General features: G+C 38.8%; 1 protein-coding gene across 1 annotated transcript; it reads left to right on the forward strand.

Annotated features, from left to right (window-relative positions):
• Nucleotides 1–267: 267 nt before the first annotated feature.
• LOC115414313 (kinesin-like protein KIF3B) lies at nt 268–15,507 on the forward strand. The gene is made up of 8 exons (XM_030127613.1): nt 268–1,671; nt 3,074–3,175; nt 4,073–4,195; nt 4,479–4,597; nt 7,658–7,774; nt 10,640–10,754; nt 12,937–13,118; nt 14,705–15,507. Exons 1-8 carry the CDS (start codon nt 268–270, stop codon nt 14,853–14,855), a joined length of 2,313 nt encoding a protein of 770 aa, XP_029983473.1. The 3' UTR covers nt 14,856–15,507.
• The last annotated feature ends 338 nt before the right edge of the window (nt 15,508–15,845 follow it).

The raw sequence follows: 15,845 nt of genomic DNA on the forward strand, positions 1-15,845 counted from the left end.
GAGGTGCTTTTCTGCTCTTCTCCTCTTTCCGCATCCTTCATCACTTGTGTCACATGTTCCTTTGTGAAGAATGCTCGGGGCGGAGGAGGATTCTGCATCCGCGGGGGTGATGAGACCATGAGGTGCGTGTGTCTGTTTGTGCGCCTGTCCGCCTGCCTGACGCACCGCCTGACGCACCTGCACAGAGAGAAGACGCGCACAGTTTGCAGACACCGCCCAGTGCGGACGCTTTCTGATGTTGTTCTGTGTTTCGTTCTAAACGTCTAAATGTCTAAAAGCAAAGCCAGTGAGGCGGTGCGGGTGGTGGTCCGCTGCAGACCCTTCAGCAGGAAGGAGGAGATGACGGACTGTGAGAACATTTTGGAGGTTGATGCCAAACTGGGCCAGATCATCATCAGGAACCCGAAGGCGCCACCTGATGAGCCCATGAAAGTCTTCACCTTCGACTCCGTCTACGGATGGAACTCAAACCAAAGCGACGTTTACGACGATGCGGTCAGACCTCTGGTGGAGTCTGTGCTCCAGGGGTTCAACGGGACCATCTTCGCCTACGGACAGACCGGTACAGGTAAAACCTACACCATGCAGGGGGTTTCAAACGACCCAGACAGAAGGGGGGTCATCCCCAGTTCATTTGAGCACATTTTTACTCATATCTCCAGAACTAAGAACCAGAAATACCTGGTGAGGTCATCCTATCTGGAGATCTACCAGGAGGAGATCAGAGATCTGCTTTGTAAAGACAACAACAAGAAGCTGGAGCTGAAGGAGAGCCCAGACTTTGGGGTGTACGTGAAGGACCTGTCATCGGTGGTGACCAAGAACGCCACTGAGATCGAGCATGTGATGAGTATAGGCAACCAGTCCAGGTCTGTGGGCTTCACCAACATGAACGAACGCAGCTCCAGGTCCCACGCCATTTTCGTCATCACTGTGGAGTGTAGTGAGCTAGGGCCGGATGGAGAAGACCACATCCGTGTGGGGAAGCTGAACATGGTGGACCTGGCTGGCAGCGAGCGCCAGAGCAAGACAGGTGCGAAGGGAAAGCGACTGAAGGAAGCTGCCAAGATCAACCTGTCCCTGTCCGCGCTGGGGAACGTCATTTCTGCTCTGGTGGATGGGAAGAGCACCCACGTGCCCTACAGGGACTCCAAGCTGACCCGTTTACTCCAGGACTCGCTGGGTGGCAACGCAAAGACTGTCATGATTGCAACTGTGGGACCTTCACACAAGAACCACAACGAATCCCTGGCCACCCTGAGGTACGCCTGCAGGGCCAAAAACATCAAGAACAAGCCTCGGATTAACGAGGATCCTAAGGATGCTCTTCTGAGGGAGTTCCAGGAGGAGATCGCACGCTTGAAAGCCCAGCTGGAGGAGAGAGGGCTGCTGGCAAAGGAGAGGAGGAGGAGGAGGAACAGCAAAAGACTGAGCAGAAGTATGGTCGGTGTGGAAGAAGAGTTCTTCAGAGAAAGGAACGAGGAGGTGTGGAAGACCGCTGAGGAGGAAGCGGATGTGAAACAGCGCATAAAGGAAGGCAGCGACGTTCCCAGTGTTCTGACCTGCCTGGGAAACACCGAGAAGCTGAAGCATCTGAGTGGAAACCGAACAAGTGTGGAGGACCTGCAGTGGGACCAGGACGCTCTGGAGAAGATCATCGAGAAGTATAAGGTATCGGTGGAGATGGCATGTTTTGTGATAATCCACTACAGCACAGGTGTCAAACATGTGGCCCAGGGGCCAAATCTGGCCCGCCAAATTAAGAGTCCAGTCTGGGCCCTAGGGTGAAATTATAAAATGCATTAATTACACTGAATTCAAGTTCTACGTACAGATCAGTTAGATCTCAACTGGGCCGGACCAGGAAAATAGTATCCTAATAATCCATAAATAATGACAACTGCAGATTTCATCTTTGTTTTAGTTTAAAAAAAGTAAAATTACATGAAAATGTTTACATTAACAAACTATCCTTTTACTAAAAATGTGAATAACCTGAAATGTTTTAAGCCACTGGTGTCAAACATGTGGCCCAGGGGCCAAATCCGGCCCGCCAAAGGGTCAGATCTGGCCCGCAGGATGAATTTGTGAAATGCAAAAATTACACTGAAGATATAAACAATCAGTGGCGTCAAATCATTTTAATTCAGCTTCCACATACAGACACATACAGTCCAGTTAGATTTAAACTGGGTCAGAACCAGTCAAATATGATCAGAATAACCTACAAATAATGACAACCCCAAATTCTCTCTTTGTGTTTTTTGGTGTAAAATTGTAAAATTACATGAAAATATTTACATTACCAAACTATACTTTTACACAAAATGTGAATAACCTGAACAAATATGAACAAACAGAAATGTCTGAAGAAAAGTAAATGCAATTGTACCAATATTCTGCCTGTTATTAAATGTTTTGTGTGATTGTAACACACGTGTAAATGATAAACTGATAAACCGAGGCAGAATATTGGTAAAACTGCACTTGTTTTTCTTAAGAATTCAAGTTGTTCATGTAATTCAAATTTTTAAGGAAAGTGTGTCGATGTAAACCTGATCAGAATAGAATTTTACTTTTTTCACTGTTATTATTTTACTGGTCCGGCCCACTGCAGATCAAACTGGGCTGAACGTGGAACTGAACTAACAGGAGTTTGACAGACCTGTCTTAAAAGAAGTGAATGCAGTTTGACCAATATTCTGCCTGTAACTAAATGTTTGGTGTATTTGTAATTGTAATGTCAGTTGTAATGCACACGTGTAAACTGAGGCAGAATATTGTTTTTGTTAAAATCGCTCTTGTTTATCTTAAGACATTTCAAGTTCAGGTTTTAAGTTCATGTCATTCATTTTGAAGGAAACGTTGTAAATGTAAATATTATCATCATGTAATTTTCCTTTTTCACTGGTATTATTTTCCTGGTCCGGCCCACTGCAGATCCAACTGGGCTGAATGTGGAACTGAACTAACAGGAGTGTGACAGCCCTGCACTACAGCGTTCAATAAATGAGACGCAGGCAGAACAAAAGAAAATTTGCATCAATAATTAATTGTATGTCTTTGTTCACAGGCCATGGAGAGCAAACTGTTAGTGGGAGGAAAGACTATAATTGATCACACAAATGAACAACAAAAAATGTTGGAGCAACGGAGGCAAGAGATTGCAGAGCAGGTAAGTGTAAAACAAAGAAGAATAATCTGTTTCATTCATGTTGAGTAAAATTGTGAGCTGTCTGAACTGACTCAATTGCCCATTAAAAAAACAAAACAAAACTGTACATGTGAGGTAGGGATATAACCATTACCGCTATAACGATAAACGGCGGTAAAATTGCAGACGGTTAGTATTACCGTTTAAATTCTAACTCCCATGATAACCTTGTTGGATTACCGCACTTTTAGGGGAAAAAACGCCGATGTAAAGATTTTCTTTTATGTCAAATATTTGAGTATAGTTTTAATTTATTACAGTTTTAATTTTCTATACCTAATATTTGGAACCAATATTCACTTTTAAAGTCTGTGAAAAGGTTCGTTAAACATCTGTGTGTTATTTATGCAATAAATTATATACATTTTTCAAATTGGATTTTTTTTTTGTGTGTGTGTGTTTTTTGTCCTTTTATGTTTTTATAGTAGGTTAAAGTGAAAAAATAATAGACAGATGAAATAGATGAAGTTGTGCTGAAAAAACAGATCCAAACATGGGTATAGTAAACATTTGTTTCTATAGTATATAAAGGCCAAATCAAAAGGACTGAAAAACAGACAGAATAGGCTCAGACCACTAAGGGTTAATGTTGGAATGTTTCTGACACAGAAGGAACGTTGTACCAATTATTTTATTTGTTTGTTTGTTTTTTTGTTTTGTTTTGTTTTGTTTTCAAATAGAACTTGGTTAAATTCTTTCAGTGTGTGTATTTGTACTTTTGGAACATTTTGAACACAGTTTCAATAATACTGTGATAATAATGATAACTGTGATAATTTTGGTCACAATAACCGTGATATGAAATTTTCCTGTCGTTACATCCCTAATGTGAGGTTAATGGAGTTGAATGATTTCCAGATAAGGCGAGAGAGAGAAATTCAGCAGCAGATGATGTTGCAGGATGAGGAGACGTTAGAGATGAAGGAGACCTTCTCCACCCTGCAGCAGGAGGTGGAGCTAAAGACAAAGAAACTAAAGAGGGTAAGATGAGTCATCTGATGACGGGTCCCTAATGTTATTATCTGAAAAGCTATTAACCATTATTAAATCACTTGATCTCATTTGTGAAAAAGAATAGTTTTTGCAAAAGCCACATTAGCAGGAGCAACAGCACAGGTCTGCGTGCATTTTGTAATCAGAATGAACTCATATCATTTGCCGCAAGCAGAATTTGAATCATTTTTGTGACTGTTTTGTTCAATGTTCTGTAACATCTTTGACTTCCACTGGCTGCTGTAGAAGTGAATGTGTCTGCTGTGTGCAGCTGTATGCCCGACTGCAGGCAGTGAAGGCAGAGATGACAGATATCATCGATGAGCATGTTGTCAACCGACAGGAACTGGAGCAGACACAGCACGAACTCACCAGAGAACTCAAGTACAAGTGAGGAAACATGTTCCATATACACAGAGTACAGTCTTATATATGTCAGTTAAAGTTTGGTTTTTTCATGTGACTTTTTCTGTTACTTGCATTTAAAGGAAGCATGACTTTGTGTAGAGACTTAAGAAATTAATTTTGTTTCGGCCTGATCCCAGTCCAGGGTACCAGAAAGGGTGCACGTATAGATAAAAAATAATACTGCTCTATCCAAAAATCAGACAGGCCATTTGATTTGTCTGATATTTCTCTTTTAAAGTCCAAAATCTGTGTGTATTCTGGTGTCTCCTATAACTGTGTCAGGCTTGTACCCCTGTCAGATCACACATTCTTGGCTGTACGGACACTCCAGCCTAATAGCCTCCATATTTAATGCCTACACACATATACAAATGTTTCAGACCTCAGCAGAATCATGCATTGTTTCTTGCATAGATGTGGTGTCCAAAGCATGCCTGCTGAAAAATTCCATATATTGACAGAAACAGTCAAATCAGAGCCACATATTTAGAATGTGGTGTACGGACACTACTGGTGTACGGACTCTAGCAGATGTGAATGGAAATGTGTCTGAGCACATGGTGGCATCTGTGTTCCATCTGGAACTAAGACTTCCTGGTACAGGAGGACACAAACATGTGGAACCAGTGAGAACAGTAGATCTGTAAGGCATAGAGTCCAGATCAGTGGTGGAAGTATATTGGTGTACGGACACTCCAGGAATTTGGGTGAACGACGCACCATTGAAAACATGCGCTTCCACGTAAACATCCGTTTGACACATTGTTCCCAAATGTTGTGCAGCATACCAGGGAGCAGAGCCACATCTGTCTAGTTGTGCAGATTTAGTCCTAATAATACTGAAAGAACAGGTTCCCATTCTATTATTCCAATTAAAGGGCTGGAAAAGAAGGGGTTAACAACACAATGGTGGATTGTCTTAATACTGAAAATAAGAATTGATAATCAAACAGCTGTTCAACAAAAAGGATCAATAAATGAAAAGCAATGTGATGTGTGTATTTGGAATAAAAAAGACACAGGAGTTGAGGAGGAATTATTTATTGTGTTACAAAACATTATGGACAATCATTTTGCTCTCTTATAACAATCAAATTGTGCCCATGTTTTCACGCTCATTGGGTCGACATTTGATCAGTTTTGATCCGTTTTTCTTCAAATTTGGAGGATTGACAGATCTAGTAATAAGATGGACAAAGAAACATTTAGGGAATGGTTTTGGAGGATCTGTTTGAAATACTGATGAATAACTGATGCAAATATACATGTACACCTGGATTGTGATCAGGCCGTTATCAAAAGATAACTAATGTAACATTTTGGATTATGGTTTCTGCAGGTTTAGGTGCAATAGTTGTGGCGATGTTGTTGTAATTAGTTTTTAACCAAAAAACTAATTATACTAATCATAACTATATCACCACAACTCGTTGGTGAAAAAGTCATAATGCACTTAGTAGATAATATTTCAGTAGGAGTCTATTTGCTTGGTTATCAAGAAAAATGCACAGAGCACTGGTAATTTTGAAATTTGCAGTTTTTTTAAACTTGCATCTTAAAGTAGTATTTCTACACGTGTATCAAAACAGCACAGTGTCTGGCTGCTTTCTGTCACTGATTACAAATGGTAACACACACTGAACCTTGAAACTATAGCCTTTGTCTTAATATAATAACACTGTGATTGTGATTAATTTACAGTGTACGAGCATAAGTAACTCCAACATACATGCACACACCGGGCTAACATATGCACCAAAGTGCAACCATAGGTTTGTATATTTGTTCATTTGTGGTTTGTGGGTTGAATGGACCTTTGATGTTTCTTTAAAGGGTCAATCAAGCAGTGGGTGGGATGATGGATGAAAGCTGGTCAGTATCTGGGCTGCTCAAGATGTCCTTCTTGTTTTTTTCATCGTCATGATTACATGTGACCAGTTTTCTTGCATCTTTCTCTTGCAAATTTAGACAGAGAAAGCACAGAAGACAGTATTATTTGAAATGAAAATCCAACAAAATGAATTCTTTATTACTCTATAACTGATGTAATGGTAGATGGCTTCAGAACTGAGTTAAGATAAGATAAGATATTCCTTTATTGATCCCACAATGGGGAAATTCACAGTGTTAACAGCAGCATAGAAACATACACATAAACATACACATTCACGTAAAACAAACAGTCATAAATTTGAATAAAAGAAAAAAATTGCATTGTAAGCAGTTTTTTTTTTTTTACAGTTGAATGGATGAAATGCTTCAAAAAGCCCCTGGGGGTGTTACTAAATGACTTTATTATGTACTGTACATGGATACCAAGGTTATTATTGTTAATGAAAACTAACGAAATGATCAAAACTAGAACTGAAAAAACATTTTCGCTAACTGAAATAATTGAAAACTATAATTAAAAGAAAAAAACATGATAACTAATTGAGACTGTATTGTGTGTTTACAAAAACTAACTAAAATGGATAAAAATTCTGGATAAAATTTCCTTTGTTTTCGTTTTTGTCAGTGTTGGATTGATATGAAATTGATTTATTTTGCTCTCAGTTTTCTGTGCTGTCACCATCTGACACTTTTTGCTCCGTCACTTGTGTTCACTTGTGGTTTCCAGTCGTCTTCTGGTCCCCACTCTACCTGGAAACATGGAGACTAAAGCAGCAGAGTCCTGTCTGGGATTGATTTGAATAGGAGCACAGAGAAGAAGAGAAAAGAGACCACTGAACTACAACTGAACTACAACTGAACTACAACTGAACTACAACTGAACTACCACTGAACTACAACTGAACTACAACTAAACTACCACTGAACTAAAACTAAGCATTTAGAAAAAAACAAAAACTAATTAAAACTAACAAACCTGCTCTAAAAACGAATTAAAACAAACTGAACTAGAGAAAAAAAGTCAAAACTAAACTAGAATGAAAAATCCAAAACTATTTGAACCTTGGTGGATACAAGACAACCGATCATTAGCATTAACGTCTGTGGACAGTTTGGCTCATTCTGTCGCCCTTGCATTGTGCTTCACAGATATCTCTTGATTGAGAATTTTATACCTCCTGAGGAAAAGAATAAGATCGTGAACCGGCTGCACTTTGACAGCGAGGAGGATCAGTGGAAGCTTCAACCGGTTCTTCCATCTGAGAGGTCAGTGGGTTCATTCTGTACCAGCGACACAGACAGTAAGAGGCACACTAAAGACAGCAGTAACCAACTCCACATCTGCACTTCTGCAACAAATAGGCCAGAAAGTGACCCTTTTTTCTCTTAAACTGTAATGTAATACATGTGTAAAGGTCCACAGAGCGAACACACCATAAGGTACGGTCATATTTGGAGCTTTTCTGACCTCCACATCACACACCACAGTGCACCTGTGTAGCAGGCCCAGGGGTCAGTGACAGAAATCTGCACAGATTCCACAACAGACGCCCTTCACAAACTGACCCACTGTCCAGTCTGATGGGAGGTAACCAGGCATAGGAGGGGTGTGTGTGTGTGTGTGTGTGTGTGTGTGTGTGTAGTATTTCTTTACAGGAATGTGTAACTGTGCAGTAAAATTAATTCTCAGAAAACATTTTTATCAGTATATTATTGTCAGTATATGGTTTTGTTTTGTCTTTGATGTCATTTACATGTTTTGCATCTATTACTTTTCTATTTGTTTTCATATTGTTGCATCTTTTATCTTTTATCTTTGTCTTGTTGCATCCTCTACATCACAGGTGTCAAACATGCGGGCCGGGGGCCAAATCCGGCCCCCCAAAGGGTCCAGTCCGGCCCTGGGATGAATTTGTGAAATGCAAAAATGACACTAAAATATGAACAATCCTTTGAGTTCAGGTTCCACATTCAGAACAATTCAATCTGCAGTGGGCAGGACCAGTCAAATACTATCAGAATAACAGAAATAATGACAACTGCAAATGTTTCTCTTTGTAAATGTAAATATTTTCATGTATTTACACTTAAAGTATAATTTTGCAAAAAATGTGAACAACCTGGAATGTCTTTAGAGAAGTCAGTACAATTTTACCAATATTCTGTCTGTTATTAAATGTTTGGTGTGTTTGTAGATCCACTGTGATCTGTCAGTTCTAATGTACATGTGGAAATGATAAACTGAGGCAGAATATTGTTAAAATGACACTTATTTTTTCAGTTTGTTCATGTTATTCACATCTTTTGAAAGGATCGTTTGTAGATGTAAACCTTTTCATAATGTGAATTTACTTTTTCCGCTCTAAAACATGGAGAAAAGTTTGGAGTTGAAATTATTTCTATATTATTCTGTTATTATTTTACTGGTTCAGCCCACTGCAGATCAGATTTAGCTGAATGTGGAACTGAACTAACATGAGATTGACAGAACTGATCTACATCGTTTTCATCTTATTGAATCTTTTAAATTGTTCATTTCCTTAAAACTTTCCTTTCATTTTTGTGCTGTTGTTTGTGTTTTTTGTCCTTTTGTTCTTTTTAGGAATAATTAAAGAATAAGAAATAATGATTGCACATTTATCTTGTTAACTATTGGTTAACTACTGATATGAAGATCCTTATCATGACATCTTTTTTTTTTTTAACATATTGCCTAACCCAAGGGCACTGGAATTTTTTCCTTGCCAAAGCCAAAATCCACTCTCAGCTCAACATTACGGTCTATATTACTGAATATATTGATCATGGACACATAAGACTACAAATAATGTTGTGGGTATGGTCATTTGTAGATATCTGTGAACTTGTAAGGGGATTTTTTCATCCTTTTATGATATTACAGTAACTAAATTGTTGATTGAAATATTCTAAAGGAAATCATATAATTTGTCAGGTAATAGTTATTGGCTTCTTTCATAATCTAACATTAATTAATGTAAATCCAAACTGTTTGCTCTCAGGTTAGACACTAGCTAGCTAACTAGTTTAGACACAGTTGTTATCAGACGGGAAAAAAACGAGTGTTAAACCAGTCTGACTGTTTTTTCTTAAATGTGCTGTACAGACTGAACGTGAAAGGACCTTTAATTAAACCATGTTTCTTCCATAGCAGCTGTGTGCTAAGCAAACTGAGGTTAGTTAGAGCAAAAAAATGAGTTTTAGTTGATTAGTTTAACACACAGGTGTCAAACATGCGGCCCGGGGGCCAAAACCGGCCCACCAAAGGTTCCAATCCGGCCCGCAGGATGAATTTGCAAAATGCAAGTTAGGGCATCAAACTCAAAAATAATATCATAATAAACTATAAATAATGACAACACCAATTTTTTTCTCTTTGATTTAGTGCAAAAAACATTAAATTATGAAAATATTTACATTAAGAAACTATCCTTTAACAATAAAATGTGAATAGCCTGAACAAATATGAACAACCTGAAATGTCTAAAGAAAATTAAGTGGAATTTTAACAATATTCTGCCTGATATTAAATGTTTTGTGTCTTTGTAGATCTGATCTGTAATCCACATGTAGAAATGATAAGTGGAGGCATAAGATTGATAAAATTGTTCTTACATTTCTTAACAAATTTCATTTTTTTCAATTCATTCACATCCTTTTTGTTTGGATAGTTTATAAATGTAAATATTGGCATAATTGAATGTTATTTTTCACACTAAAACAATTTGGAGCTGTCATTATTTATTGGCTATCATGTTATTATTGTACTGGTCCGGCCCACTGCAGATTAAACTGGAATGAAATGAGTTTGACAGCCCTGGTTTAACACTAGGCTGTGCAGGTAGAAGTTGTGTTCCAGAATGTCCTATTACTGTCTGTCGTTTCAGTCCCCAAACAGAAACCTTTATAGAATATAACACATTCTAATATTGCATGCTAATGCTATGCTTTCTCCTGTTCTGCTTTTGACCACCTATCCTAGTCTCTACCTGTATGGGCACAGATAGAAAGTTATTCGTGGACTTTTAGCAGTTCGTACATAGAAACATGAGTTTTCAGTGGGTTGCATCGCAGCACATCCAAAGCCTTCCCTTTCCCATGTCTGTATCCCAGCACACCCACTCAGGTCAAGAGAAGGCCTCTCTCTGCTGTGGGATACAAGAGGCCGATCAGCCAGTACGCACAGATGGCTGTTGCCGCGGCAACCGGGGCCCCATCCAGATACCAGGTCAGTGCTCGGATGTTCCCGAGAACAAGTTGGTCAAAGTATAGAGAGAATCAGAGGTGAGCCGACTGTCTTTTCCTTCCATATTCATGCTCATTGGACATTTCTGCTTTGCAGGCAGGGTTATGCAATTATGATTGTAACCGCTGAAACCATTGACATTTTTAATCAAAGCATGACACATTAGTGAAGCATTAAACTTGCAAAGTTAATGCAGCAAATTTGTAATTAAACATCAGCATTTAAATAATTAATGGGATATTCTCTATTGTTACAAATACCAACTAATATAAGGCAGGTATATTCGTTGTAAAAAAAAAACAAAAAACGAGTGCATACCTGTTGTATTCATAGATGTCACGTGACATCACAGAGCAGTCCCGCTGCCATCTTGAGGACTGCCCAGACACCATAAGGTACACAACATGCCTTCTATCTGCTGTGCTGTGGGCTGTAGCAACAGCCAGTCAAAGAAAACGAGCCACAAACGTTACAAAATTCCCAAAAACCCAGTCAGAATAGAGAAGTGTCCGACCACTGCACACCAACACAACACTCCAGACTCTATGCATGACAGTATGTATCTCCATTTTATTTCTAAATGTATTTATTTATTTATTTTGCATATGGTAAGGGGTTAGAATTAAGTGATCCTAATTACATGTGTTTTATACATAAACACTATGTACTTCATCTTGAATTTTGTTCAGAGAGGATGAAATATTGGATTTTAGTACTCAGTATGGTCTTCAGTGAATGCCTTCACCTCAAAAACATGGGAACTGTTACCTAATTCATGTCTGTATGTACACAAGGAGCTGAGATATGAAGAACATAGATTTTCCCAGATTTCATATCAGGCATTTTGAAAAAGCCGCTGTAATGCGAGTCCATCCCACGATATCAAGCATTAACGTAGTGATCTCTAATTGTTATGATCCACCAAACCAAATGATGCCACTCATGAAGGGTTCTGGGGGGGTGCATGGTAACCCCTCCAGGCCCATGGACTAAAATTTCCTTCGGGGGTCAAATGAGTGTCCATTTTTGTCAAAAAAAACAAAAAAAACAGTTGTCCTAAAGTCATAGAAGTGTGTGTAAATAATGCTAATCCATTAGTGCACAGACTACTGATATTCTTTGACAGTGGAAGCTCTATTTTCATAAATATTGGATTTGGAATAGCACGTGTATGTGAAAACTTTTGCTGGTGGACGGACGTGACATTACCCATGATGCTCTGGTCAGTACCAGTACTTTATTAGGAATAAACTTATAGACTTCCTATTGCTAATTGTGCTCTTCTTCATAAATGTTGGTATTGTGGATCTAAAACAATCCCAGCTGACACAAAAACACTAAATGTGTCAGTGGACGGATGTGACATGGTTGTTGTGGATCCCATCATACTGATGCTCTGCAGCCATGTCAGCGTTTACACTAATGATCCCTGTGCAAAAACTAGGAGCACTATTATTTATTGGATAGTTTAGCATCAGACTAAAGAGGAAAGAACAATATAGAATTGTTCTTTGTGTCTAAAAATGCTTCTTATTGTAAAAGTGTTGATGTAAACAGTGCTGTGTGCCATTCTTCATGTATGTATTGGTGGAACAGAAGCAGGATGGATCAGCACCATACTCCAGATTGAACCTGTACAAATAAAACATGTGATATGGAGGAGAGAATCTGGGGAGAAAAACTGGGGAATCCAAAAGAATAGAAGATTTGTTTTTCAGCTCAATTCAGTTCAAATAGAACTTGTCCATTTGTGACATGAAAATATAGCATTAATTGTGCTGAAATGGTTCATTTTTGAGCTGAAAACATAGTTCATATGAGCATCAACATGTTGAACAGAACTGAAATCCTGTCCATTTGAACAACTGTCATTTACCAACACAAAGTTCCTTTGGATTCACTGAGACTGATTTCTGATGCACAAAGACACAAAGAAGACCTGTAAGTAAATTTTAGCTGATTTACTGTTTATTGAAAATTGTGGATGCTAGATGACTACTTGACAGCCGAATGCTGGTAAAATTTAAGCCCTTTTGCAGAATTAGTTTAGCCCAGACAGTATCAAACTGACCAGTGATTCTTCTTAATTTAGACAAATGCCACATTCTGATTTAATTCTAGGTTGTTTTGTGTAACTCCAACTGTCTGATTGTCTCCTCTTCAGGCAGAGAATATTATGTTGCTGGAGTTAGACATGAGTCCTCCAACACTGTTCACCTTGAACCTCAATGGAGCTCACCTGGAGAGGGCATTCTCTCCCAGGCTAATGCAGGATCTGCTGGTTCATGTTCCCATCAGAGAAAGGAGCAGCTCAGCGTCGTCACGGGTCAGGAAATCCCAATCCTGGTAAGAGAAACACTGGAGAAAAGCAGATCTCTTTTGCATTACAGATGCCTTTTGAAGTCCTTTTTTGGGAGTACTGAGTATGGTCGCCCTGAAGTTCAAATATGGTGACATCTCACAAAACACAACATTCTATTCTATTCTATTTCAAAAACCCCAACAGTTAGAAGAAAACATTTTATGAAACATGACATGTCAAAATCCTATTTTGCATTATACATAATTTCACAAAACACAACGTCACAAAACATGAAATTTCACAAAACACAAAAATAAGTCATAAGACACAATATTTCACAAAACGTGACATGCTACAAAACCCAACATTTTGCTAAAACAATTTGTTACAAAACATGAAATTCCACAAAACGTGACTAAATGTCACAACACATGATATTTCACAACACCATATTTATCAAATCATGACAACGTGTCAATTCACAAATTAGTTTGTTTTGTAATCTGAATCTCTGGGTCTACGTACTTAATCCTGAAAACTGCACCTTTGAAAACTTGTTATGAACGATGTTAATAAACACTCCTGCTCCTCTAACTTCCACAATGATGTGATAAATATTTTTTTATTAATATTCGTAATAATTTTTTCATTTTAAATGTTATGTACTTCACCAGTCCGTGGGGGTGGGACCTTTCTGGGTGGAGTTTGCATGTTCTCCTCGTGTCTGCGTGGGTTCTCTCTGGTCCTCTGGCTCCTCCCACCATCCAAACACATGCACTGATAGGTTAATTGGTTCATCTAAATCCCCCATAGGAGTGAATGTGACAGTGATTGTTTGTCTCTATATGTTCAGTCTGTGATGAACTGGTCACATGTCCAGGGTGAACCCCGCCTTCACCTGTAAGTAGCTGGGATAGGCTCCAGTGACCCCCGTGACCCTAGTGAGGATAAAGCGAGTTCAGAAAATGAATGAATGAATGAATGAATGAAGGAATGCTGTGTACTTGGCTCTATAGGCCTACTTTTATTGTGTTTTATGACATCATAAAACACAAATCACTAGCTGTTCGAGTACACTGGTCTACAAGGAAAATGCTTCCAGAATAAAAGTAATGAAATTTTACCACATGAGAGTCACTGATAAAGAAAAATCCAGTCAAAAATGCTGGTTGGCTGAACTTTCCAAGATACAGCCTTGGGTCAAAATGTGAAATTCAAGAATTAACGAGAGAATGGGTTTGACTCCAAAGGAATATTTGTCTCAGAGCTACAAGATCTACTTCAGAACACTGTCTGCACATTAGAATACATTCACTGTACAGGTTCTATTTAGTGGAAGATTTATAAAACTATTATATAAATGTACATAAACCAATATATATGTGTAATAACACTTCATCATATACCTTGAAAACATCAGCAAACCGGCACTTTTGTCATTTATTTTCCAATTAATCTTATTAAAATACGTAACATTTAGCACATTTAATGTCTGAAGCAAATCATTTCTAAAAAATTGTAGACCGGTGTTACATGATGACAGACACGTTGCTCTAGAGCCACATCTCCTGTGTATCTCAGCGTCTGTAAAACACTTCATTCTCATTGAAGTCGATGTGTTTGTGCGCAGGTATCAGGCTCCACAAGCAGCATCTGTCACCCCATCCCCATCCTCTGCCGCCCTGGCATCAGGATCTCAGAGTTTCTATCAGTCTCCAAGACAGAGGCCAGCCTCTGCCACCTATCTGTCCCATGGAAGTCCACTTCAGACCAGCCCCTGAGACACTTTCTATACAGGACCGTCCTGCTTCAGAGTGCACAGAGGACACTGGACTGACCACAAGGCAACAGGCACAGACTAGAGTGGGATCCTTTGCATTGATTTCAAGTTTTTTTCCTGACAACGATTCACTTTAGTAATAAGCATGTATTTAATTTAGCCTTGTTGGTTTATTAAGAAATGTTACATGAGTGTTGTGGTCTCACTCTCTGTTTTCTGGCTTTTTTTCCACAATTGCCTAGTGACTTGCTGGTTATGCAATTACCGCGAGTAAAGTTGAACTGGAATTTGCTTTGACAAACGGTAAACTGCTATTGGGCTCATTTCAAGCCTTACCTTTTTATTTTCCTCATTTATTTATTTATTTATTTGTCTATTTATCTATCCATCTATTTATCTGCTACACTTAAGATGCCTTTTATTTCCCAAAGACAGGCATTTAGTGAACATAGGGCCCGATACTACCTGTGGCCATCCTGGGTTGCCTCTTGTTGCTTTTATTTCTAGCTACTGTAATTCTTGTGAGCCAAAAATGTGAAGAAGCTTGCAGTGCTCTGTTAATTAGCTGCCTTATTTTTTCATAAGTGTGGAATTGTGCAAAGTAATTTCTCTTACACATGACAATAAACATTCAAATATGTCAGTGTGCCTCTGTTTAGACCACAGGTGTCAAACATGCGGCCTGGGGGCCAAGTCTGGCCTTCCATAGCGTCCAATCTGGCCCGCGGGATGAATTTGTGAAATGTAATAATTACACTGAATTCAAGTTCTACGTACAGATCAGTTAGATCTCAACTGGGCCAGACCAGTAAAATAGTATCCTAATAATCCATAAATAATGACAACTGCAGATTTTATCTTTGTTTTAGTGTAAAAAACGTAAAATTACATGAAAATGTTTATATTAACAAATTATCCTTTTACAAAAAATGTGAATAACCTGAAATGTTTTAAGCCACAGGTGTCAAACATGTGGCCCAGGGGCCAAATC

The sequence above is a fragment of the Sphaeramia orbicularis genome, chromosome 22 (assembly GCF_902148855.1).
Source record: "Sphaeramia orbicularis chromosome 22, fSphaOr1.1, whole genome shotgun sequence".
NCBI classification, from domain to species: domain Eukaryota; kingdom Metazoa; phylum Chordata; class Actinopteri; order Kurtiformes; family Apogonidae; genus Sphaeramia; species Sphaeramia orbicularis.

Excerpts from the sequence above, each read along its gene's own strand:
- LOC115414313 (XM_030127613.1), top strand. The coding sequence starts at position 268 with ATGTCTAAAAGCAAAGCCAGTGAGGCGGTGCGGGTGGTGGTCCGCTGC. Across the intron at positions 7,775-10,639 it reads CCGGTTCTTCCATCTGAGAG|CACACCCACTCAGGTCAAGA; the intron begins GTCAGTGGGTTC and ends TCTGTATCCCAG. Across the intron at positions 10,755-12,936 it reads GGGCCCCATCCAGATACCAG|GCAGAGAATATTATGTTGCT; the intron begins GTCAGTGCTCGG and ends TCTCCTCTTCAG.